This window comes from Clinocottus analis, unplaced genomic scaffold (genome assembly GCF_023055335.1).
Source record: "Clinocottus analis isolate CAN_PGR_092001 unplaced genomic scaffold, fCliAna1.0.p SCAF_1, whole genome shotgun sequence".
Taxonomy (NCBI): Eukaryota; Metazoa; Chordata; class Actinopteri; order Perciformes; family Cottidae; genus Clinocottus; species Clinocottus analis.
In genome coordinates, this window is record NW_027175820.1 from 24,053,845 (window position 1) to 24,078,135 (window position 24,291).

The 24,291-nt window shown below is 38.3% G+C and overlaps 2 protein-coding genes and 1 pseudogene across 3 annotated transcripts; 2 read left to right on the forward strand and 1 right to left on the reverse strand.

Annotated features, from left to right (window-relative positions):
- Nucleotides 1–349: 349 nt before the first annotated feature.
- LOC137782561 (gastrula zinc finger protein XlCGF57.1-like) lies at nt 350–18,112 on the forward strand. Of its 2 annotated transcripts, XM_068571948.1 has the most exons (8): nt 350–412; nt 2,099–2,455; nt 15,857–15,983; nt 16,361–16,506; nt 16,782–16,846; nt 17,210–17,374; nt 17,474–17,578; nt 17,677–18,112. In XM_068571948.1, the coding sequence occupies exons 3-8, from the start codon at nt 15,867–15,869 to the stop codon at nt 17,829–17,831; spliced, it is 753 nt and encodes a 250-aa protein (XP_068428049.1). In that variant the 5' UTR covers nt 350–412; nt 2,099–2,455; nt 15,857–15,866; the 3' UTR covers nt 17,832–18,112. The 2 variants fall into 2 exon arrangements, with proteins under 2 accessions (XP_068428049.1, XP_068428039.1); XM_068571938.1 differs by lacking the exons at nt 15,857–15,983; nt 16,361–16,506; nt 16,782–16,846; ... (1 more) ...; nt 17,474–17,578; nt 17,677–18,112 and adding an exon at nt 2,845–4,245.
- LOC137784485 (zinc finger protein 260-like) lies at nt 5,093–9,447 on the reverse strand (annotated as a pseudogene).
- Nucleotides 18,113–18,991: 879 nt separating the features above from the next.
- On the forward strand, nt 18,992–23,563 carry LOC137784820 (uncharacterized). Its single transcript, XM_068575765.1, has 7 exons — nt 18,992–19,056; nt 21,328–21,454; nt 21,831–21,976; nt 22,252–22,316; nt 22,777–22,941; nt 23,041–23,145; nt 23,244–23,563. Exons 1-7 carry the CDS (start codon nt 18,992–18,994, stop codon nt 23,396–23,398), a joined length of 828 nt encoding a protein of 275 aa, XP_068431866.1. The 3' UTR covers nt 23,399–23,563.
- Nucleotides 23,564–24,291: the final 728 nt, after the last annotated feature.

The window sequence follows — 24,291 nt, forward strand, 5'->3', positions numbered from 1 at the left end:
CTTCATGGGGTTTCATTTGGTCTACTGCGCTATCAACATTTTGTTCATTTTTAGTTAATAATAACTATAATATAATATTAACACATTTTAATTAAATCCATTTCATAACAAAAACACCTGGTCCTACACAGCGTTTAATGCTTCAAATTAAAAAAAAATATCCCTGAACATGAATAAGAGTGAGAGAAACCAATATACTATGAATGTAAATATAGTTTATAATATTGAATATTTTTATTTTTTAGATGAAACTACATTTAATCACTGAACCGTTATATATTAATTTACCCGTTAATAAATTAACAATAAAGCTGTGGAACATTATTTTGAAATAATAAATGCTTTGCTCCGGAAGTCGTTGTCGCTAACTTGATGCCGCTTGTTGCTTCGCTCAATAAACAGCTGGTGACTGGTAAGTTCATATTAAGACTTTTTAACGTGTTCAGTTTGAACTACGACGTCGTAGTGTAACAGATGTACTTATTGTAGCGACGTGTGGTGGACTCGGTGTATCTTTAACTGTTGAAACAAGACGTGCTGGTGAACTTAAAGTTAGCTCATCGTTAGCTTAGCGTTAGCTTAGCGGCTGCAGTCATAGCGTTTCCCCTAACGTCTAACCCTAACCACTTCTGTTTGAGCTGTGGAAAAAGTCACGGGGTCAAGGGAAAATGGGAAGGAGAATTCATAAGGAGTTAGGAAAAAACAACCGCGGTGTTTATAGGATCCCTGGCTGCAGTCGAATAGTCCTTTTTGCTTAGGTGAAATGACCCGGAAGTATTTAAGTGGCCGCCAACACAGTGCCCGATGTTGGTGTCGTGATTCATTTTTCTAAAGATAGATTTGTTTTTTTAAAGCGAGTAATGGATGTTTCAGGGGGAATGTATTGGAGTATAAGTATCAGTTTTCTTTGCAAAATGTAGTAAAGTAAATAGGAATATAAATAATAGAGTAGAGCACAGATATCGAAAGAAAAAAAAAGACTTGAGTACAGCAACAAAGTTTGTCCACTTCTTTACTGTGCACCACTGCAAATAAGTTAATTCAAAAGATGATCATTAGAAACATGAGTCAGATTGAAGAGTTCGTGCAACTCTTTCATCAAAGCTCCTGTAACTGAAGTCCAATAAAAGAATGAGGGCTGAAGCTGCAGTACAACATAAAGAAAATATTAAATACAGCAGTTTGATCACAGTATAGCAACAGTTATTTACATGATCTGTGTTTGTCTTCATGATCGTTTGTTCTCGCGAACGACCGAATGGTGCGTCACTATAAATGTTGCCGCCGCAAGGAATTGTGGGTCGACATGATCTCCTTTCCTTTCGTGAAGAGAGATCCAGCGTTTCCTATGCTAAAGGAGCTAACTTAGGAACCATTGAAGCTCCTTTCCTTTCTTGTTTTAGAGAATTCGACCGGCACTTATCATGGCGGATTTAGGTACTTCCAGGTCATTTCACTCAGTTAGGAAAGTTCATAACCAAAAAAGACTATTTGACTGCAGCCACTGTTAGCTCAGTGTTAGCTCAGCGTTAGCTTTAACTCATAATTGAGTTTATCGCCATTAGCGTGACGCGGTGCTTGACCGATATCTGAGCTGTCAGGGTCCAAGTAGCTCAAGACATCACAGAACATAATATATACGTATACACACTATTGAAAAGGATGGTCCAAAAGAAAATAAAAACAAGTTGGGTGAGAAGAAGTCCAGGCTGGCCTGGAGGGAGGGGGCGTGTTGTGCAGAGGGCTAACATAGCCAGTAGCCAGTAGGGGCATTGTGCAGGGGGCTAACATAGCCAGTAGATAGTGAACATAGTGTAAACAGTGAGTAAGTTGGAGGCTGTGCATATTTGAGGGGGTGGAGACTGTGTAGAGAAATCTAACACAGTACCTTTGATAGACTTTGACAGATTGTACAGTTGTATGGCTTTAGGGATGAATGATTTACCCAGCCTATCAGTTCTGCATGGCAGCGAGCGCAGTCTGCAGCTGATCAGACTCTTCTGTTGCATGATTGTACCGTAGAGTGGATGGTTTTTATTGTCCATGATGGTGAGCAGTTTGAATGAGCTGATCCACATTTATGTTCATTTTCTTCCAGGATGCCCGGATGTTACTCCATTGGCTTCATGGCGGCTATCATCAGCAGCAACAGCAGCGTCTCAATGTTGCGTGGATAAAGTGTCAGCTAGTCCCAGTTTAATGGAAAGGAAACAGGGTTTGTGACGTAGTTTGTGTGGAGGAAACGTTTCTGTCGGTGTGAAAATGTCTAAAGCCGAAATGCTGAGATCTTTAGTCAACCAGCGACTAACTGCAGCTGCTGAAGAGATATTTGGGCTGTTTGAAAGAACGATAGCAGAGTACGATGAGGAACTTTCCAGATCGAAAGAGGAGATTGAGCGACAACGGAGACTACTGGACGCTGTTTTTAACCCGAAAGTCCGGATACAAAGAACAGGTTGGTTGTGTTTATTTTTTAATCACTTTAAAGTGATGGAACCAGTTCTGGACGAAGTATTCACATCATACATTGAGTTAGAGTTACAGGTACTGTACTGAAGTATTCACATGTACTAAGGTGGAGTTACAGGTACTGTACTGCAGTATTTACAGACATCCATACTTTTTACTGTACTACATCTAAGAGGTCAATAGTCTACTACATCTCTGATATACATATTGTATTCTTTACTGTACTATACCTCATAGGTACATATTGTACTTTTTACTGTGCTACACCTAAGAGGTACATATTGTACTCATTACTCTACTACATCTCAGAGGTACATATTGTACTAGTTACTTTACTACATCTCATATATACATATTGCATTCTTTACATTAAAGATGAACAGGAGGACCCAGAGCCCCCAACCATTAAAGATGAACAGGAGGAACCAGAGTCCTTACACATTAAAGAAGAACAGGAGGAACCAGAGTCCTTACACATTAAAAAGGAACAGGAGGAACCAGAGCCCTCACACATTAAAGAGGAACAGGAGGAACCAGAGCCCTCACACATTAAAGAGGACCAGGAGGACACAGAGGCTTATATTAAGTTCTCATTCACTCCTGTAATGCGTGAAGATGAGGAGGAAGAGGAGGAAGAAGAAGCTCAGTTCTCAGATCTTCATCAAAGACAAACTGAACCGATGGAAACAGAAGCTGATGGAGCGGCGTGTGGAGGATCAGAACCAGAAACTGATGAGACTGACAACTCGTCTGAACCTCAGACTGATGACAGTAGAGATTTGAAGGAGACTCAGAAACCTCAGTCAGGTTCAAACCCTCTGCAAAACAATGAAGTACCTGTAAGTGATGTGAACTGCAATACTGGAAACACATCAATCAGCTCGCCTGAATGTGCTGGAAGTTCCGACCACAAGGGACAACTAAAGAGACGCACTAGATCCCAAACAGGAGTGAAACCATCTTGTTGTTCTGTGTGTAGTCAAACGTTTTCAAAAAAGGGAAACCTGAACAGTCACATGATTATCCACACAGGAGTGAAACCATTCAGTTGTTCTGTGTGTAGTCAAACATTTTCACAAAAGGGAAACATGAACACTCACATGACTAGCCACACAGGAGTGAAACCTTTTAGTTGTTCTGTGTGTCGTAAAACATTTTCAAAAAAGGTAACCCTGAATCGTCACATGAATATCCACACAGGAGTGAAACTATTTAGTTGTTCAGTTTGTGATAAAACATTTTCACGAAAGGATTACCTGAACCATCACATGATTATCCACACAGGAGTGAAAGCATTTTGTTGTTCTATGTGTAGTAAAACATTTTCACTAAAGGTAAACCTGAAGGCTCACATGTCTCTTCACACAGGAGTGAAACAATTTAATTGTTCTGTGTGTAGTAAGACATTTTCACATAAGGGAAACATGACCACTCACATGACTGTCCACACAGGAGTGAAACCATTTAGTTGTTCTGTGTGTAGTCAAACATTTTCACAAAATGCAGCCCTGAAGGGTCACATGACTATTCACACAGGAGTGAAAGCATTTCGTTGTGCAGTTTGTCGTAAAACATTTTCCCGAAAGGATTATTTGAAGGCTCACATGATTATCCACACGGGAGTTAAAGCATTTTGTTGTTCAGTTTGTGATAAAACATTTTCATTCAAGACAACTCTGAAACGACATTTAAAAGTCCACACTTAAGAAACAACTTAGTCGTGGAGTTTGCTTAACAACATTTCCTTGTTTCTGGTATTCATGAAATCGCAAGTGTATTGGTAATAAATTATTGTATTGTGTATTGAAATAAATGAGATTTAGTAAAAACACTTAAACTGACAGCCCATACAGACTGCAAAAATAAGTTTATTCAGCTAAGATTAAACTACACCTGAATTAAAATTATTTTGGTATTTGGTTCTATGATATTGTCTCATGTATTGTCATGTAATTGTATTTTTTTATTTTGTCAAAGTATTCCATGTCGCCTATGCAGCACTGTGGTTTGAGCTGAATTATCTTAGGTGATGAAATTGAATGAAATAGCTAACCTTCTTTCTCTTCTGCAACATTTTCTCTCAAGTTTAAATTCATTACTTCCTTAAATTACTTCCTTAAATGTTGCCTCTCAAACAGTTGAAAAGTCAGTTAAATGCCATATTTGCCCTAGTGTTTGTTGCTAAGCTCAGCAGCTTGTTCTTTTTAACCAGAGCAACAGAGGTACCAATTGGTTATGATTGTATTCGTTCTTTGTTTGCATTTTTTGGATGAATAAATCATGAGAAACAGAAACGTTGCCTGCATGTATCACGTACTCGTAGTGTGAGACAAAACACCATCTGAAAGTTATTGCAGTTTTTTTTTTTTTAAATGCCATTTTACATAGAAAAAGTTCTTTTGTCTTAAAAAAAAATAGCCTGGAGATGATTAGCCTAGCTTAGCATAACAGGTACAGGAGCATTCAGACCTTGAGTGCATCCTAACTCTCTAAATTGTCGTTTCCTTGCTCCTCGCTTGAACTGGAAGTGGTTCTGCGCCGCCATATTACCGACCGTCCCAAATCTCATATTCTGCTCAGACGAGCCATGTAGCCATGCTACAGAGAACTCAACCAGGACTTTTTAGGATGGTGCCAGCGGAACCGCCTCCAGATAAACTCCGGCAAGACCAAGGAGCTGGTAGTGGACCTCTGCCGGGGTAAACACCATCCTCTGGTACCGGTGAGCATACAGGGACTGGACATTGAGATTGTGAAGTCTTATAAGTACGTGGGTGTTCACTTGAACAACAAACTGGACTAGACTGACTAATTTCCCCACTAAGGGACTAATAAAGAATTATCTTATGTTAAATAAAATACAGATTTTCCATTCAGGTTTCCAAAATCGATTAAAGTCAAACATTCTTTGCATTTTTCCTATTTTATTTCATAAAACATTTAGTTGCATTTCTCTAAAATGCATCAAATAACAATACAACAGTATTTCGATCTCGCCGCCTGGTCAAAGTCACTATATGTCCATATATTACTGCTCATGTGTGTTACATGTATGATGGAAGAGAAAACATAGTTCTGCTATTGATGCTTAGCATTTGTTGATTTCATGTAATTATAAAAAGAAACTCAGATAATAGGGTGGAGTGGACGTAACAGGGTAGAAACCATATGAGTGAACAATGCATTCATTCACATACAAATTATGAATGTAACTTCCATAAAACCATTAATCATAAACACACAGATTTAACACACAGCATTGAACTATCATTTTGGTGAAAACATTGGCTGAACTTTTCAACTGTTTGAGAGCCGCCATGAAAACAATTATAAACAATTATAACCGATTACTGTTTTATACTCTTATACTATTATAAAAGAAGTAAATCAAAGAGAAAGTCCGGTCCACAAAAGGTAAAAGTTAATGTCCAAAAACAAAGGACAGAACCCCTTAATCTCAAAGAGATGAGATCAGTAGAGGATGATGTTAAAGTAGAAAGAAGGATAGAGATAATAAACTACAAATATTTTCATTTATGGAACAAAACTGCAGTTTCTACAGCAAAACTAAATCAAGGAAGTAATTAGTTTAAACTGGAGAGATATTTCATTCAGTATCATCACCTATGATAATTCAGCTAAACCACAATGATGCATAGGGGAGATGGAATACTTTGACAACATAAAACAATGATAATTAATGATTAAATAACACATACAATATCATAGAACCAAATACCAAAATAATTTAAATTGATGTGTCACTTCATCTTAGCTGAATAAACTTGTTTTTGTTGTCTGTATTAGACAGTTTTTAAGTGTTTAACTATGCCTCATTTACTTCTGCTCTCATCAATACACTTGTGATTTCATGAATAACAGAGACGAGAGAATCTTGTTGAGCAAACTTCACGACTAAGTTGTTTCTTTAGTGTGGACTTTTAAATGTTGTTTCAGAGCTTGCTTTTTTGAAAACGTTTTAACACAAACTGAACAACGAAATGGTTTCACTCCCAAGTGGATAGTTATGTGAATGTTCAGGGTTCCCTTTTGTGAAAATGTTTGACTACACACAGAACAACTAAATGGTTTCACTCCTGTGTGGACAGTCATGTGATTGTTCAGGTTTGCCTTTTGTGAAAATGTTTTACTACACACAGAACAGCAACATTATTTCACTCCTGTGTGTACAGTCATATGATAGTTCAGCTAATCCTTTCGTGAAAATGTTTTACCACAAACTGAACAACCAAATTGTTTCACTCCTGTGTGGATATTCATGTGACGATTCAGGGTTACCGTTTTTGAAAATGTTTTACGGCACACAGAACAACTAAATGGTTTCACTCCTGTTTTGGATCTAGTGCGTCTCTTCAGATGTCTCTTGTGGTCAGAGCTTCCAGCACATTCAGGCGAGCTGATTGATCTGTTTCCAGTACTGCAGTTCACATCACTTACAGGTACTTCATTGTTTTGCAGAGGGTTTGAATCTGACTGAGGTTTCTGAGTCTCCTTCAAATCGCTACTGTCATCAGTCTCAGGTTCAGACGAGTTGTCAGTCTCATCAGTTTCTGGTTCTGATCCTCCACAATCCGCTCCATCAGCTTCGGTTTCCATCGGTTCAGTTTGTCTTTGATGAAGCTGTGAGGACTGAGCTTCTTCTTCTTCATCATCTTCACACTTTATAGGTGTAAATGAGAACTTGATACTCGCCTCCTTCATCCCTGGAAGCTGCTCTCTGCTGACAAGTTCAGAGTTCGTCCTGTTCCTCTTTAATGTGTGGGGTCTCTGGGTCCTCCGGGTCCTCTTTAATGTGTGGGGGCTCTGGGTCCTCCGGGTCCTCTTTAATGTGTGGGGGCTCTAGGTCCTACGGGTCCTCTTTAATGTGTGGGGGCTCTGGCTCCTCTGGGTCCTCTTTAATGTGTGGGGGCTCTGGGTCCTCCGGGTCCTCTTTAATGTGTGGGGGGCTCTGGGTCGTACGGGTCCTCTTTAATGTGTGGGGGCTCTGGCTCCTCCGGGTCCTCTTTAATGTGTGGGGGCTCTGGCTCCTCCTGGTCCTCTTTATTGTGTGGGGGCTCTGGGTCCTCCGGGTACTCTTTAATGTAAAGAATACAATATACACCTCCTCCATCCCTTGAAGCTGCTCTCTTTCCTGACAAGTCCAGAGTTCCTCCTGTTCCTCTTTAATGTGTGGGGGCTCTTTATGTATATACACATATATGCACACACATACACATAGTTTCAATAAACTACCAACAAAACAAAACAAACCAATCCAACCACAATATAAATACATAAATAAAATAAATACATAAACCCAGGGCTCAAATTCTTCTTCTTCTTCTTCTTCTTCTTCTTCTTCTTCTTCTTCTTCTTCTTCTTCTTCTTTACGGTTTATTGGCGGTGGGCAAACAACTGTTTGGTGCATTACCGCCACCAACTGGTATGGAGTTGTGGAGCAGGACGTCTAGTTCTTACATTATTCATAAATAATAATAAAAAACCTTGTATATCAGCCCAATAACTTAATGCCAACTGCGCTCTTCATAATTCTAGAGGCCTTTCACCCATTTGTTGTTTTAAAAGCAACGGTGCATTTTCTCATTGCCTGATATTGTATATTATCTTGTTTTTGATAATTTTAATAACCGGTAAGTTAATATGTAACGTTAAGAAGAAAAAAAATACATATGTACAGATGTTTTTGTGTCAAGTCAAACATGAAGGACTTCAGTATTTCTCAAATCCTGGCTTTGACTTTGCATGAGACGACATAGTTTAAGTTATTATTATTTATTTTGAATGTGTTTCATTTGAGTGGGTATAATTCAGTGTACGACTGTAGTTTCATCTAAAACAATTTAAATAATCAACATTATAAACAATAGTTACATTTGTAGTATGTCGGTTTCCCTCTCTCATTATAAGGATTAAACGCTGTTTAGGACTAGGTGTTCCTGTGATTTATCTGATCAGTTAGATCAATGACGAGCTGCATTTAAGACTTAGAAATGGACTTAATTGAAGCGTGTGATCCACAGAGACATTGGCCCAATCCCAGTCTTCACCCTCACGGACTCACAGACTTTGAGGTTTCCGCTAAGGGTTTAGTTCTGTGCCACTGTCACATTGTCGAGTGACTTTTTGAGCCCTTTATTTATAAATCCTTTCCGTAGCGGTTTAACATGAGATATAATTCGGTTTCGATGATCTAACGAGCAATCTTTATTAGTTTATTATTTATTCACGTTAACGTTACATCAGTTTTAGCGAGGGAAAGGTTAAGATTTATAACTTAATAATTTAATTTAACTCTTACTTAAAACTACAAAGGTGTCATTCCTTTTGACCAAATTGATTGCAATTATATGTGTGTCTCTATAAATATATAAGTGTATAGATATAAAATACATAGTTATAAACACTATATATATATATATATATATATATATATATATATATATATATATATATATATCATTTTATGTGTGTATCTGTATTTCTTTATGTTATTTTGAGTGTGTGTTTACCTTATATTAAGGTTCACATGTTAAATATGCTATTCAGTTATATTACAGCCTAAGTAGAGAAAACCAATGAAAATGTGCAAAAGACATGAAGTTCCAAAGAGGGATTCATAAATATTTTGGGGTTTATTGATATTGCGTAGTACCTTTATTGATATTTCTTCAATAAGAGATCTGCATGTCATTTTGTTTGTTGCATACACGGTAATAAATACCAAACTGTGTTTCAAGGCAGTTAATGTATCATGGGTGTGTCAAAGTTAAAGGACTGTTTAAGAAATAGTCAAATACAATTACAACACAAGAAAAAAGGACTAAATAAGAGGCAGAGACCTTTTATTCTATTGGAGACACCGCCAGTTTATTCCATTTTTAGAATAAGAGAGCAATGGATGTATTTATAAAAACAGGTCATAGCGCCATCCCCTTTAAAACTGTACACAGTACCCATAGTACTACCACACCCAGCAGATTCATATAACACTATATAGCTACATGTGATTGGTCTTACATAAATAAACACATGTATGTATATATATATTCGTAAATGTCCTTGGATTGGCTGGATATCGCAACCGACACGTTTGCTGTACACACTCCTGTTCATCTCTGTTGAGAGTAGAGCAGGATAAACGGACCGGATTACCTGAGGGGTGCAGGTGCAAGGTAAAGAAACCCAATATCCCTCTCTGTGCTTCTTAAGAAATAGCTGTGGAAATGCCTCATGTAAGCTCCATTTCATTTTATAAGTTCGATTTAACCCTATTGTACTATAAATATGAATTAGCTACCATTAGTTAGCATTAGCTAGCTAACATTTTTTGTTTGTATTTGCAAGATAAAAGATCAACTAGTAAAAAAAAAACACTGCATACAGTCCAATCAAGGCTCCGAGGAGATAATATTTACTGTGGTACACTTCCATAACTAAATAAACTCATTATAGCAAAGACGAGGATTGTAACCAGTTAGATGTAGAGATACAATAGTGACTGTCAAAAAGAAATTCTCCTATATTGTCATAGCTAAATAAACTCATCATAGGAAAATATTGGTTCTCTGAAACACTTTTTTCTCCACGAGCCAGATGACTGTGAAATTGCTGCTGACCACAAGGGGAAAGACGAGGATGCAGGGATTAGTGTTCCTGAATTTGCCTGCCCTTTGAGCCCAGACCATGTAACTGAACTTCAGTTAATATTTGATCTACACAACCCCAACACTCCTGTCAAAGAACTGTACCTTCTCTGTCGTGAGTTTGTAGCTGGAAAATATGTCTCTCAAAGAGAATAGGTTCAAGGTCTGTACAAGCTCATTGTGTCTCTTGTGAGTAAAGTAAAGCTCAGATTGACTTCAATTCTTTCCATCACTCTGTTACATGCAATGTTTGTTGGATAGTCCAATTTTTTTTGTAAAGAGCTCAAATAAACTATTTGATCTTATTTGATTAAAACATGATGTAAATAAATAAATAAATAAATATATATATATATATATATATATATATATATATATATATATATATATATATATATATATAACCCTAACCCTTTTAAAACAAACAAGAAAATTGAGCAGGTTAAGGCTCCAATGTCATGAACTGACACTCAGAATAACAGTACTTAAAGTACTAATATCACACATTGGCAGTGATGTATAATGTACTTAAGTAGTGTATATATATATATATATATATATATATATATATATATAATCTGTAGTCTACTTTACTATTTATATTTCTGTTGACTTTTACTTAACTACATTTAGCAAAGAAAACTTATCCTTTTACTTCAATAAATTTCCCCTGAAACCTTTGTTACTTGCTACAAAATCAAATCTATCTTTAGAAAAAATGGATAATGAGACCATCAGTTGGGCACTGTGGTGGATCACAGACTCCATGCAAGCAGGTTTGGTGAATCACAATATTATGTATTTGCCCTCTACATCCTCTTGTCCAGCAGTCACAGGATGACGGGAGACAACGACACCCCGACGTGTGTTTGTTATGTCCAGTCTACTCGATAATTTAAACCGTATTGTCCAGTATACTGCTTAATTTATAACCCGCGGCACAAAGATAGAAAGTCAAAATGGAAGAAGGGTTTCAGAGCTCAGGATATTCCTCCTTGGTTTTGATACAGAATGGCAGCAGTGTTGAAACAAACCGAAATTTAATTTGTGACATAAACACGTAACCTCCTGACATGTCTCAAGACGTTCCGTCTGAGCTTTTGCACAGACGGATGTATCCTGTCATTTTTCAAAATAAAATATCTTTTCGGCCTTGATTTTTTTTTCATTCATTCTTTCTTTCTGTGCGGCCTGGTACTGGGTGGAATGAGTATACTTATACAGCTGGTACAACTCTTTTAGAGTATTATGATAAGTTCATAGTAGATGCAAAAGTATATTTCTGTACAATATATTATATTGAACATTGTTACTCCAGTATGGATCACTGCCAACCCGTTTATTTTATCAACACAATTCCTTGTCCTTGGTCATGGTGGCCACAGCACTTAAAAGAATAAACTTTATAATTCTCACAAGCCTGACCCTTTGCTTTTTTGTTAACAGCATGTACCTGTACTTTTACTTTCAATACTTAAGTACATTTTATATCAGAAAAATACTTTTGATACTTAAGTAAAGAAAATGTCAGATACTTTAAGTAGTATTATTATAGGTGACTTTCACACTTTTACTTGAGTCATTTCCCAGTAAGGTATTTTTTACTTTTATTCAAGTATGGCTTTTGGGTACTTTATACACCACTGCACATTGGTTTAGAAAAAAAAGAATATTGAGCTGGTCAAGGGTCAACTGTAGTGCAATGAACTGATACTCAGATCAGCAGTGCTTATATCACACACTGGTTTTATAACAAGAATATTGAGCTGGTTTTATAACAAGAATGTTGAGCTGGCCTCTGCTCTCCTGTCCAGCCCCACGCTGCCAACACTAGGACACTCAGATACACAGGACTTATATCACACATTGGTTTTATAACAAGAATATTGAGCTGGTCAAGGGTCTAGTGCAATGAACTGATACTCAGATCAACAGGACTTATATCACACCTTGGTTTTATAACAAGAATATTGAGCTGGCCTTTGCTCTACTGTCCAGCCCCACGCTGCCGTCACTAGGACACTCAGATCCACAGGAATTATATCACACATTGTTTTTTATAACCTTTGTGACACGTTTGTAACGCCACTTTCATGACGTGATCCATGTTTAAAGACTTCCAACACAATAATATCAGTGCTCACATCAATTGCGACTGTGGATAAATGGTTTGCATGTCTGTTTTATAAGCAGAGGATCAGAGGTTTGAATCCCAGCTCTGCTCATTTTAGTCTAAAAAACAAACAAAAAAAGATTAATTTTTTTTCTTCTGTTGGACTGGACACCCTGGCGGGCCGGACTGGACCCCCTGCCGGGCCGGATCAGGCCCACGGGCGTATGTTTGACACCCCTGGTCTAGCGCCATGAACAGACACTCAAAACAACAGTACAAAAATCACACATCCTACAAGTCATTTTAAAACCGTGGTGACGTTATGAACAATGTACTGAAATTGTGAACGCCCAAACTTCTTGCTGTTCTCAACAGCCTGCGTTAAAAAAGTCTGGTTATAAGTTGAGGTGCTGTGTCAGCAATGTTATCGAGTTGGAGCATGCGTTGACGATAGGAAAGCTTACGGTGTGTGTCCCATAGCATACTTAGCAATCGTGGTCGAAAACAATCAGAATTTTTAACCTCTCGGTTGAGGTGATGGGGACATGTCACTGTCCAGTCAGCCATAGAAGAAAGCGACTGACAGTGACTGTGTGTTTCCCCATCTCTTCATCATCATCATCATCAGTCTCTAGGCCACATCCAACTTCAAGATCACAGACAGTTGTCCTCTCTTCTTCATCTGTAACAAGTTAGTATTTAAATAAATTACTACAGAGAGATGCATAACCTTACCAAAGCAATGATAATAAAAAGGCCTGTTTTATAAATGTTGATTTTTTAAAGTAGAAGCACTAAATTCGGCATTCCTGTTTCATTCTAAAAACTACTATCTGAGCTGCACATGATTTAAGTTCAAACAGAGTACACACACACACACAAATGTTTAAAGTTTGGTGGAGGATCACCTTGTGCAAGAATGACAGAAATCAGCTCGCCAGCTATCCTGTAGTAACAGTGTAATTAATGCATAGACAATAACAAATGAATGTTATACTGCATAACATAATTCTAGATACTTCAAATTGTTGTTGTGGTAGTCCGTGATTAAGCACTTGGAGTTTTTCCCTTGAGTCCCTCCCTGAAATAACCTGGCTTGCCATCATTGAGTGAAAGAAGAACTTTTCAAACCACGGAAAAAAATAAATAAATAAATGTACATCCCACATATAATGGGACACCTTAACCAAGGAACTGGAGTGACAAGTTAAAAAGATATGAGAAATGAAAAATGTTAAACTGACAGAACCTGTTACAGACTTTATCTACTCCTTTTAGTTCTTCTCCGGCATGCTTTTCCTCCACAGCTAGAGTGATGTGTGGTCTTTGCAATGTGCTGGAGTATCTCCTATCACTTTGGAAGAAGAAAAATGTTTGGGTCACACCGCCCCAATAAAATTGTAATAAAGTGGTCCAACTTTTTGTGACTCCTCCTTCGGTGCTTTTTCAAATAAAAGAATAAAGAAAATGTAATCACTCTGTTGGAACATTGCAGAAAAAGTTATATCTGTGTAAAACATAACTGTTATTTGGCAAAATAATACTTACTGTGGCTACAAATGACCTGTTTTGCACTGAATATATTTTTAAGTCAATAACAATAACGTTCAACTTGTGCAAAACAAAATGAGTGCAGATGTGTGAGCCATCACATTGTATCAGTGTTAGTGGCTGCAGTGAGCTGTTTTCCTCTCAAAATATTTAGATATAACATAGTAGGAGGGGTTCAGGGTGAGACCTGCAGCCCATACATGTGGTTTCCATTTTCTCAATTTATCTATTTAAAATTGTTCGTACAGCTAAAATGAACAAACAATAGTTTTAAAGCCATGTCAGTAGGTATTAGTATAAATGACCGGAAAAGCTGTAAACAATGAGATTCAGGTTGGATGTTGCAATGAACTTTTCTGAACTACATTTAAAAAAAAGGTTGTCCAAGTGCAATGTCGCTTCAACCATTGTCCAGCAAGTATCCTTGATGTTCAATGCTATTTGCAGCTTCAATTTTTATTGTGTTTATACAAATGTGATGTTCACTGAATCAGGAGCACTTTTAGCATAGCTTTCTTGTTTGTGAATACTGGGGAATAACAAAAGTCACCAATGATCTTATTAGTCCTACACTTCTGACGATCAATGTTTCTCCAACAGGCCATCAATATTCCTCTAATAGGCTACCTTCAATATTTCTTTGGAAATATTGAGCGCAGAAAATTGGAGCTCGGCTCACAGTGTGCTATGTTATCATTGCGAAGTACGGTGCATGAATGGACCGTACACTTTGGAGTCCAGGTGAGAGCGGGGTACTGGTCAAAGTGGGTCTCTAATGGGCAGGCCCAGTACTAGGGCCAGGCCTTGGGGTGCCAGGCCCCTCTTGGATGGACAAACCTATCAGTGACTTATGGAAGGAATGTGTGGTAATCTAGTTTCTAAATTTCCATCCAGTTGCAATTTTTCATATATCACCATATTGGTGCCACAGCAACTATTGTCACGCTAAAGTAGACATGAAAATGTAAGCTCAAAGCTTGGCAAACGGAGTTAGTTAAGTGTTAGGGGGAAGAACTTCAGCCAAGGTTTCACATTAATAAAATTACACCGCCAATGCATGCTGGGTCGTCATGTCAAACTCTGTCGCAGTCTCCTGTGCTACGAAGCCTGCCACTGGGCATCATTGTGGACATAGCAGGCCTACAGGGTGCCCACTTGGGAGGTACTGTGCCCACTAATACCATTATGGCTGAGATCAAGCTGTGTGCCAGTTTGAGCTGGATTGAAGTTGTCCTTTGGGGCTCTTCATACTCTGTGTGTTTGTCTGCATTGGAGGCCAAGGACAATTTAACAAATGAGGAAATAATTAACTTATTATACAAACCCTGCAATGTATTTATGAAATCCTAACCTTCCTGATATCCTCTTTGGCCCTGCAGGGTGATTTGCTGAAAAAACATGTCTTACCTAATTCTAAACTTGTCTTACCTAATTGTATAAACTGACCAATAAGTTCATACAATAAGAAGAGGGTTTTCAGTATATTAAGTTAAGGTATGGTAAACCATAAGACATTTTATTTTTAGGGTATACTTTTTTCTACAGACGCATGTTGCTGCCATGCCAAAAAAAGAAACTTTATTACGTAACTAATTAATAAGATTGTTTTTCATATTATAACAAGATAATTCCAGGTAATTACGACATGCCAACTCAGGCTAAAACAACACACTTCCTGTTATAATGTGTTCTATTGATAACAAGATCAAATAGTATCAAATAGAAAATTTACAAATTTAAGATGGATTGAATTTGTACTGTGCTGCTCTGTATACTCAGTGTGTTTGTCTGTGTTGTTGGCCAAGGACAATTTTCCAAATCGGGAAATAATTAACTTATTACACAAACCCCCGACTTGATATCCCCTTTTGCCATGCAGGGTGGTTTGCTGGAAAAAAACATGTCTTACCTAATTCTGGGCGTATATGTAAATACTAGAAACAAAAATCAGAAACCCTCCGCATCTTCATAAAAGGCTAACCAGCTCCGATGAGCCACAGTCATCTCTACTTCTGTGACAAACAGCTATCATCTGAGATCTCTGTGTTTCTCTTCACAGCTGGAGCATCATGAATCTGTGGCTCAGCAGTTCTTTCCTGGTAGCGGGGCTGTTTCTGTGCAGCTCGGCCCTGACACCTGAAGAATGCCAGCCTTTAATCACGCCTTTGTATATAACACCCCCCATGGTAAGTCTTCATCTGTCTGAGTTTGTGTATGAGGCATTAGCACTGAAGCAGAATTCAGCTATTTGGAAAGGTCTTTTCTGAGTTACTGCCTTGAGCGTTAGCATTACTTTGGAGTCAGAGCTAAGCCAATATTTCTCTAAAAGATAAATAGACAATAACGCAACGTAGTTCACCATTTCCCAAGATGTGACTGATTTCTATCCAGGTAGTTAACTAATATGTTTGGATTAGTGTTGCCTCTTGGGAAACGGGTAAACAAATAACGTGCAGTGGACTGAATGCTTTTTATCCTGATGGTTTTACGAGTCTTTGAGGATTGGGTAAATATCGTTAAAACTGAAACATTTCTTTGTTTGCAAAAATGTGTTTGTGTGCAGTTATACGGCAAGACCCACTTCCTCTACGGTTACTATGATAATGAAGTGTACAAAGGCTACATGAAGAACGTCCAGAGCTACTGGTTTTCTATCACCCAGTCTAGCACCAGCCCCAATGACATTCATTTGGCTACGGAGAACAGGCTGTGAGTTTTTAACACTTTAACATGTACAAACAATGTACAAATACACAACCTCATCAATTTTGTACATTATAAATAATCAAAATACACATTTAATGTTTTTAGAATTGAAATGTTTTCTCCACTGGACGGACACCCTAAACCTTACGGAGCTTTCAAACTAATCACTCAGTGTTCAGCAGTGGGAGGACTCTTAACTTGTGAAGCTGACATGAATGAGAAGTTATAAAACAGCTGTTAGAATATGAACTCAGCTCTTCCTCTTGTCTCTTTCTCAGGAATAATACCTGCCTGTCTTTAGACGTGATCGGAACCATTGATGGCGCTACTATTAAAACAAAATGTAAGTTACCTGATCCACCACCAAGCTGGAGGTTCTTCATCTGTGTTTTGTTAGTTCTGTTCGTTAGATATTCCCGCCGGAGAGATCATGTTTCTCATTATTAAATGATTACATGTCTCAACAACTATCGGATGGGTTAAGATGGAATTTGGTTCATAAATTCATCCTTACCAGGGTGTTGGAGCCAAAATGATTTCATCATCACTGATCAAAACAACACGGGACGAAAGGGAAGAGAGCATCTGTCCTGTCTGAGGACATGGCTGGATTATGTCAAACACAAAATTAGTTTCTGGAAAGTTTACCAGAAGAACCTTGTTAGATTTTCAGTGTAAAGGATAATTATACCGTTTCTGTTCTCAGTCGACAACTTCACATCAACATACAAAATGTTGCCGACATGTGACGGCTGTCGGCTCTATAGCTTCGAACGCACCACCAAAGACCTGGACACGATGTACAAGAAGATGAGGCTCAACGCCAAGATTACATCGGACCAGATCACCATGCGTGGTCTTCATCTGTTTGGTAGGAAAGAACAAGCCTGAGAGAGATAATGTGTGTAAATATTATTAAAAATCATTTCATATCTGAAACATTCTTCCTCTTTTGTTGTTTTGTCTCCAGTAACAAAAACAACTGTGACGCCTGCTGAACTGGAACATTTCAGGAAGCAGGCGAGCTGCCTCGGCTTCACCGGAGAACCAGACTATATCCACGACCACAAATACGGTGCTTCACCTTTAAGACCTGTCTGACTCAAACTATGACATGAAGATGCGTGATGACTGACATAACTGACTTCTTTGTTTTTATCTCTATCTGTGCAGAGTTCTGTCCTGAAGGCCAGGGGCTGAGGATGCGTGAAGGCGAGCTTCACTCATTACATCACAAGCATCATTCAGGGAGTCAAGAGAGAGGACATGAGCGTCATTCAGGGAGTGAGGAGAGTGTGGAAAGTGTGGAAAGTGATTCAAGAGATTAAACACGCCGTCTGTTTGTTAGGGTTAGGGTCAGGGTTAACCCAACCCTAACCCTAACCCTAACCCTTCAAAATCTAATGAAACACAAACAGGTTTTACTTTGTGAGCTTAATTCGGCAGCAGAGGACGCTGGACGGGTTAAAAACACACTTCAGCCACGACAAGAAACATATATGATTTACATCATGTTCATTGCCCTCCTGTGGATTATCTACTCATTTATTCATCTGGATTTCTTCTCTGTCACGTTTAGAAAATGTGTCTCATTTTAAAGTGTTGTATAATTCATATGCACTATATAACATTAAAATATCTGAAGACATAAACAGTCAAAGTTGTTTTTCCTTTCCTCTCTCGTAAGTGATTTAAAATTGCTTTTAAGAATTGATCTTGTGATCTCCCAGTGTATGTACATATGTTCATTAAACATGTAAGGTTGTGTGTGTTTGTATAGATACAGTGCATGTTAGTGTGCAACAATGATATACACAGTTACCACCAGGCCTGGACTGGGACAAAAATTCGGCCCTGGACTTTTTGGTCCAGACTGGCCCACCACAATCCACGCGCAGATACTGTGCCAACTCGGTCCGTTGATGTACTGTACATATAATCACACAAGCCCTGAATAACAGTACTATACTGAATAATATCAATTATATAATCAATGGGTGGGCTTGGGGTCTCTGGTGAGAGAGATGATGTATTGGGCACAAACCTGGACGTGAAAAGTAGAGAAATAGTATTAGGAATTACGAAATATGTTTGAACACCCCTAATAGGTATGCAGAGGTATTTACGACATTCAACAAATGTCTGTTATAATGTGTCCTATTTAAAACAAGATTAAATAGTAAGTTATCATAAAAAGAAAGGTTAAAGTAAATGTACAAAGCTGTCATTTGGGAATAATTTCGATATTTTCCATTGATATTTGTCTTCAAGTGAAAAATAACTCCCATTTGTCAATCTGTGTCAACAATTACTGTGGCCATTATCGCCCTCCAGAGGAGACACACACACATGCTTAAGTGTGATCTACAGCAACGGCGGGTAAGCCGGCGGTGTGAGCTCCAGAGGTGGGTCTGGTTCTCCAGGGGCCACCTGGGCGGGTCACTAACCCAGGAATAGTGCCTGAGTCTGGGCATGAGATAATCTAAACATGGGTCTGGTTCTCCAGGGGCCACCTGGGCTGGTCCCTTACCCAGGAATAGGGCCTGAGACTGGGCATGAGGTACTCTAAATAGGGTCTGGTTCTCCAGGGGTCTCTTGGGCCCTCATGTTCCCCCATTGTCAGTCACTGTTCCACCAGTGTCATTGAACCAGCGCTATGACATGTCCAATTTTTAAGACATTTTATTATTAGGGGTATATTTCTTTTCTTCAGAAGCATGTTGCTGCCATGCAAAAAAAGAAACGGTATCACGTTACAAGTTAAAAAGATTATTTTTTACTTTGTAACAAGATTATTTCAGGTTATTACGACATACAAACTCACACTAAAAGAAGACACTTCTGGTTAAAATGTGTACTATTTATCAAAAGAATACATAGTGTCTCATCATAAAAAGAAAGGTTTACGTAAATGTACAAAACTGCCATTTAGCAAAAATTTCCATGTTTTCCATTGACAGTTGTCCTCACGTGAAAAATAACTCCCATTTGTCAGTGTCAAGATTGATTGTTCTCACTAACGCCCTCCAGAGGACACACACACACACACACACACACAGGAGAACAGGCAGCACCTATAAAGTAAGTCAACAAAAGAAAAAGAAAAAATCCTGACTTTTTGTTTTATCACCATCAATGTTTTCTTTGATTCCTGCACAAAAAAAAAAAACAGCAAACTGAAAGAGCAGCGTCTTTTTTTTAAAAGATCAAGTCAAAGTTGATGGTTTCACCATGAACGATTCTTCCAGATTCACGTCCACATTTATTTACAAAGGACAACAAACATTCGTGGAAATACAGATTGAGCTAATTTTAAGATACAGAAGTCTTAATTATAAGATTATTTGTTATACGTTCATATGTAGCTCTTTCATTAAACCCCCTTCATTCATCAAACATAAATCTACCTCTATGGATATGGATTACACTTTGTGTCCCTGTAAATCTTTTGATGCAAAACCTTGCACTGTAACAAACGTGTGAACACAGTTGTCCCGTCTTGTTTTCTGAAGTGCATAAAAATGCTTACATCCAGTTAAAATCAATATTTAAACTTTAACTAGTGTCCTTATTGGTCCTACACCCTGACCTGAAAATGTCTTTGGACCTGCAGGGTGGTATGCTGGCAAACATTGCATACCTAATTCTAGGGAAAGCTTTCTAGTTTAGAGATCCTGGGAAAATCAGAAGCCAACAATGATCTTATTAGTCATACACTTCTGACCAGTATAGTTTCTCCAACAGGCCATCAATAATAGTCCTCTAATAGGCTACCTTTAATATTTCTTTGGTCACATTAGGGCAGAAAATTGGAGTTTAGCTCACTGTGTGCTACATTATCATTGTGAAAAAGTTGTGCAAGAAACGGACCATACATTTTGGAGTTCAGTTGAGGGTGAGGTACTGATCAGAGAGGGTCTCCAGTGGGGATCATTGTGGGCCAAAGAGGCCTCATGGGGGCCTACTTGTTAGGCATATTGACATCATGGCTGAGATCAAGCTATGTGACAGTTTGAACTGGATTGAAGTCGTCCTGTTCTGCTCTTCATACTAAGTGTGTGACCTGAAATCCTCTTTTGTCCCGTAGGGTGGTTAGCTGGAAAAACAAGTCCGACCTAATTCTAAACTTGTCTTACCTAATACCTTACCTAATAAGAAAATCAATTAGAAATCACTGGAGGTTACGAGGAAATGTAGTTTTGTAAGCCTTTTTTGGGGGGGAAGGGGGAGGATACTTTTTTCTACAGAAGAATGTTGTTTCCATGCCAAAAAAAGAAACGGTATTCTTTATAAATTAAAAAGATTGTTTTTCACATTATAAGAAGATCATTTCGGGTTATTACGACATACAAACTTACGGCAAAACAACGCACTTCCTGTTATAATGTGTTCTATTGATAACAAGATCAAATGGTATATTATCATAAAAAGAAAGTTTTAAAAAAAAAATTAAAAATTTAAGATGGATTGAAGTCGTCCTGTGCTGCTGTTTACTCAGTGTGTTTGTCTGTGTTGGTGGCCTGACCCTAACCCTAACCCTAATTTACTAAATCGGGAAATAATTAACTTATTACACAAACCCTGCAATGCCTTTATTGAATCCTACCCCCGACCTGATATCCTCTTTTGCCCTGAAGGGTGGTTTGCTGGAAAAAACATGTCTTACCTAATTCTGGGCGTATGCTTTCTAGTATGTAAATACTAGAAAAAAATCAGAAACCCCCAGCATCATCATAAAAGGCTGACCAGCTCCGATGAGCCACAGTCATCTCTACTTCTGTGACAAACAGCTATCATCTGAGATCTCTGTGTTTCTCTTCACAGCTGGAGCATCATGAATATGTGGCTTAGTAGTTCTTTCCTGGTAGCGGGGCTGTTTCTGTGCAGCTCGGCCCTGACACCTGAAGAATGCCAGCCTTTAATCACGCCTTTGTATATAACACCCCCCATGGTAAGTCTTCATCTGTCTGAGTTTGTGTATGAGGCATTAGCACTGAAGCAGAATTCAGCTATTTGGAAAGGTCTTTCTGAGTTACTGCCTTGAGTGTTAGCATTACTTTGGAGTCAGAGCTAAGCCAATATTTCTCTAAAAGATAAATAGACAATAACACAACGTAGTTCACCATTTCCCAAGATGTGACTGTTTTCTATCCAGGTAGTTAACTAATATGTTTGGATTAGGGTTGACTTTTGGGAAACGGGTAAACAAATAACGTGCAGTGGACTGAATGCTTTTTATCCTGATGGTTTTACGAGTCTTTGAGGATTGGGTAAATATCGTTAAAACTGAAACATTTCTTTGTTTGCAAAAATGTGTTTGTGTGCAGTTATACGGCAAGACCCACTTCCTCTACGGTTACTATGATAATGAAGTGTACAGAGGCTACATGAAGAATGTCCAGAGCTACTGGTTTTCTATCACCCAGTCTAGCACCAGCCCCAATGACATTCATTTGGCTACGGAGAACAGGCTGTGAGTTGTTAACACTTTAACATGTACAAACAATGTACAAATACACAACCTCATCAATTTTGTACATTATAAATAATCAAAATACACATTTAATGTTTTTAGAATTGAAATGTTTTCTCCACTGGACGGACACCCTAAACCTTACGGAGCTTTCAAACTAATCACTCAGTGTTCAGCAGTGGGAGGACTCTTAACCTTTGAAGCTGACATGAATGAGAAGTTATAAAACAGCTGTTAGAATATGAACTCAGCTCTTCCTCTTGTTTCTTTCTCAGGAATAATACCTGCCTGTCTTTAGACGTGATTGGAACCATTGATGGCGCTACTATTAAAACAAAATGTAAGTTACCTGATCCACCACCAAGCTGGAGGTTCTTCATCTGTGTTTTGTTAGTTCTGTTCGTCAGATAATCTCGCTGGAGAGATCATGTTTCTCATTATTAAATGATTACACGTCTTAACAACTATCGGATGGGTTAAGATGGAATTTAGTTCATAAATTCATCCTTACCAGGGTGTTGGAGCCAAAATGGTGTTTCTTGTTTGAGGGAAACACTTGGTGAATGGGGACGTGTAGTTCCTTCATTTGAATATAGGGTGTCACATTCAGTTCAAAGGGCATATAGGTAAGTGCCTGCTAATGGGAACAGGTGTGTGTCAATGGGAAGCAAAATAGTTTTTGATCGTGGTCGAGTCAGCTTCTTTTGCTTTTAAGCAAAGATCAAGTTTCTGGAAAGTTTACCAGAAGAACCTTGTTAGATTTTCAGTGTAAAGGATAATTATACCGTTTCTGTTCTCAGTCGACAACTTCACATCAACGTACAAAATGTTGCCAACTTGTGACGGGTGTCGGCTCTATAGCTTCGAACGCACCACCAAAGACCTGGACACGATGTACAAGAAGATGAGATTTAACGCCGAGATTACATCGGACCAGGTCACCATGCGTGGTCTTCATCTGTTTGGTAGGAAAGAACAAGCCTGAGAGAGAAAATATGTATAAATATTATTAAAACGCATTTCATATCTGAAACATTCATCCTGTTTTGTTGTTTTGTCTCCAGTAACAAAAACAACCGTGACACCTGCTGAACTGGAACATTTCAGGAAGCAGGCGAGCTGCCTCGGCTTCACCGGAGAACCAGACTATATCCACGACCACAAATACGGTGCTTCACCTTTAAGACCTGTCTGACTCAAACTATGACATGAAGATGCGTGATGACTGACATAACTGACTTCTTTGTTTTTATCTCTATCTGTGCAGATTTCTGTCCTGAAGGCCAGGGGCTGAGAATGCGTGAAGGCGAGCTTCACTCATTACATCACAAGCATCATTCAGGGAGTCAAGAGAGAGGACATGAGCGTCATTCAGGGAGTGAGGAGAGTGTGGAAAGTGTGGAAAGTGATTCAAGAGATTAAACACGCCGTCTGTTTGTTAGGGTTAGGGTTAGGGTCAGGGTTAACCCAAACCCTAACCCTAACCCTAACCCTTCAAAATCTAATGAAACACCAACAAGTTTTACTTTGTGAGCTTAATTCGGCAGCAGAGGACGCTGGACGGGTTAAAAACACACTTCAGCCACGACAAGAAACTTTCTCTGGTTTCTCTTTCAATTTTAAGACTTCGATATGAAAAATACAAAAACTTAAACATCAAACGTAATTCCTCATTTAATGTTTTTGATCGGCATCTCTCTTGTGCTGAGATAGCATTATGATAACAACCCCAGCAAATATGATTTACATCATGTTCATTGCCCTCCTATGGATTATCCACTCATTTATTCATCTGGATTTATTCTCTGTCACGTTTAGAAAATGTGTCTCATTTTAAAGTGTTCTATAATTCATATGCACTATATAACATTAAAATATCTGAAGACATAAACAGTCAAAGTTGTTTTTCCTTTGCTCTCTCGTAAGTGATTTAAAATTGCTTTTGAGAATTGATCTTGTGATCTCCCAGTGTATGTACATATGTTCATTAAACATGTAAGGTTGTGTGTGTTTGTATAAATACAGTGCATGTTAGTGTGCTAACATAACATGTCTGTTAAGTGATAATCTATCGCTGTAGGAGGTTATACATTGGTAATGAGCATGAAATACCTCCTTTAGTTAAGGACTGCTCCTTTAAGAATAAACTCTTTATCATTCAACACAGACGATAACGAGCCAAAATGATGACAGTGGAAACAAATTGTGGGTGAATTCCACTGGCAGGACTTTAAGTTTGTAATTTATTATTCAAAACAATCACAACGTTTAAATAAGCACTTCTGATATTTAAGTTCAAAACTGTTGGGATGCTG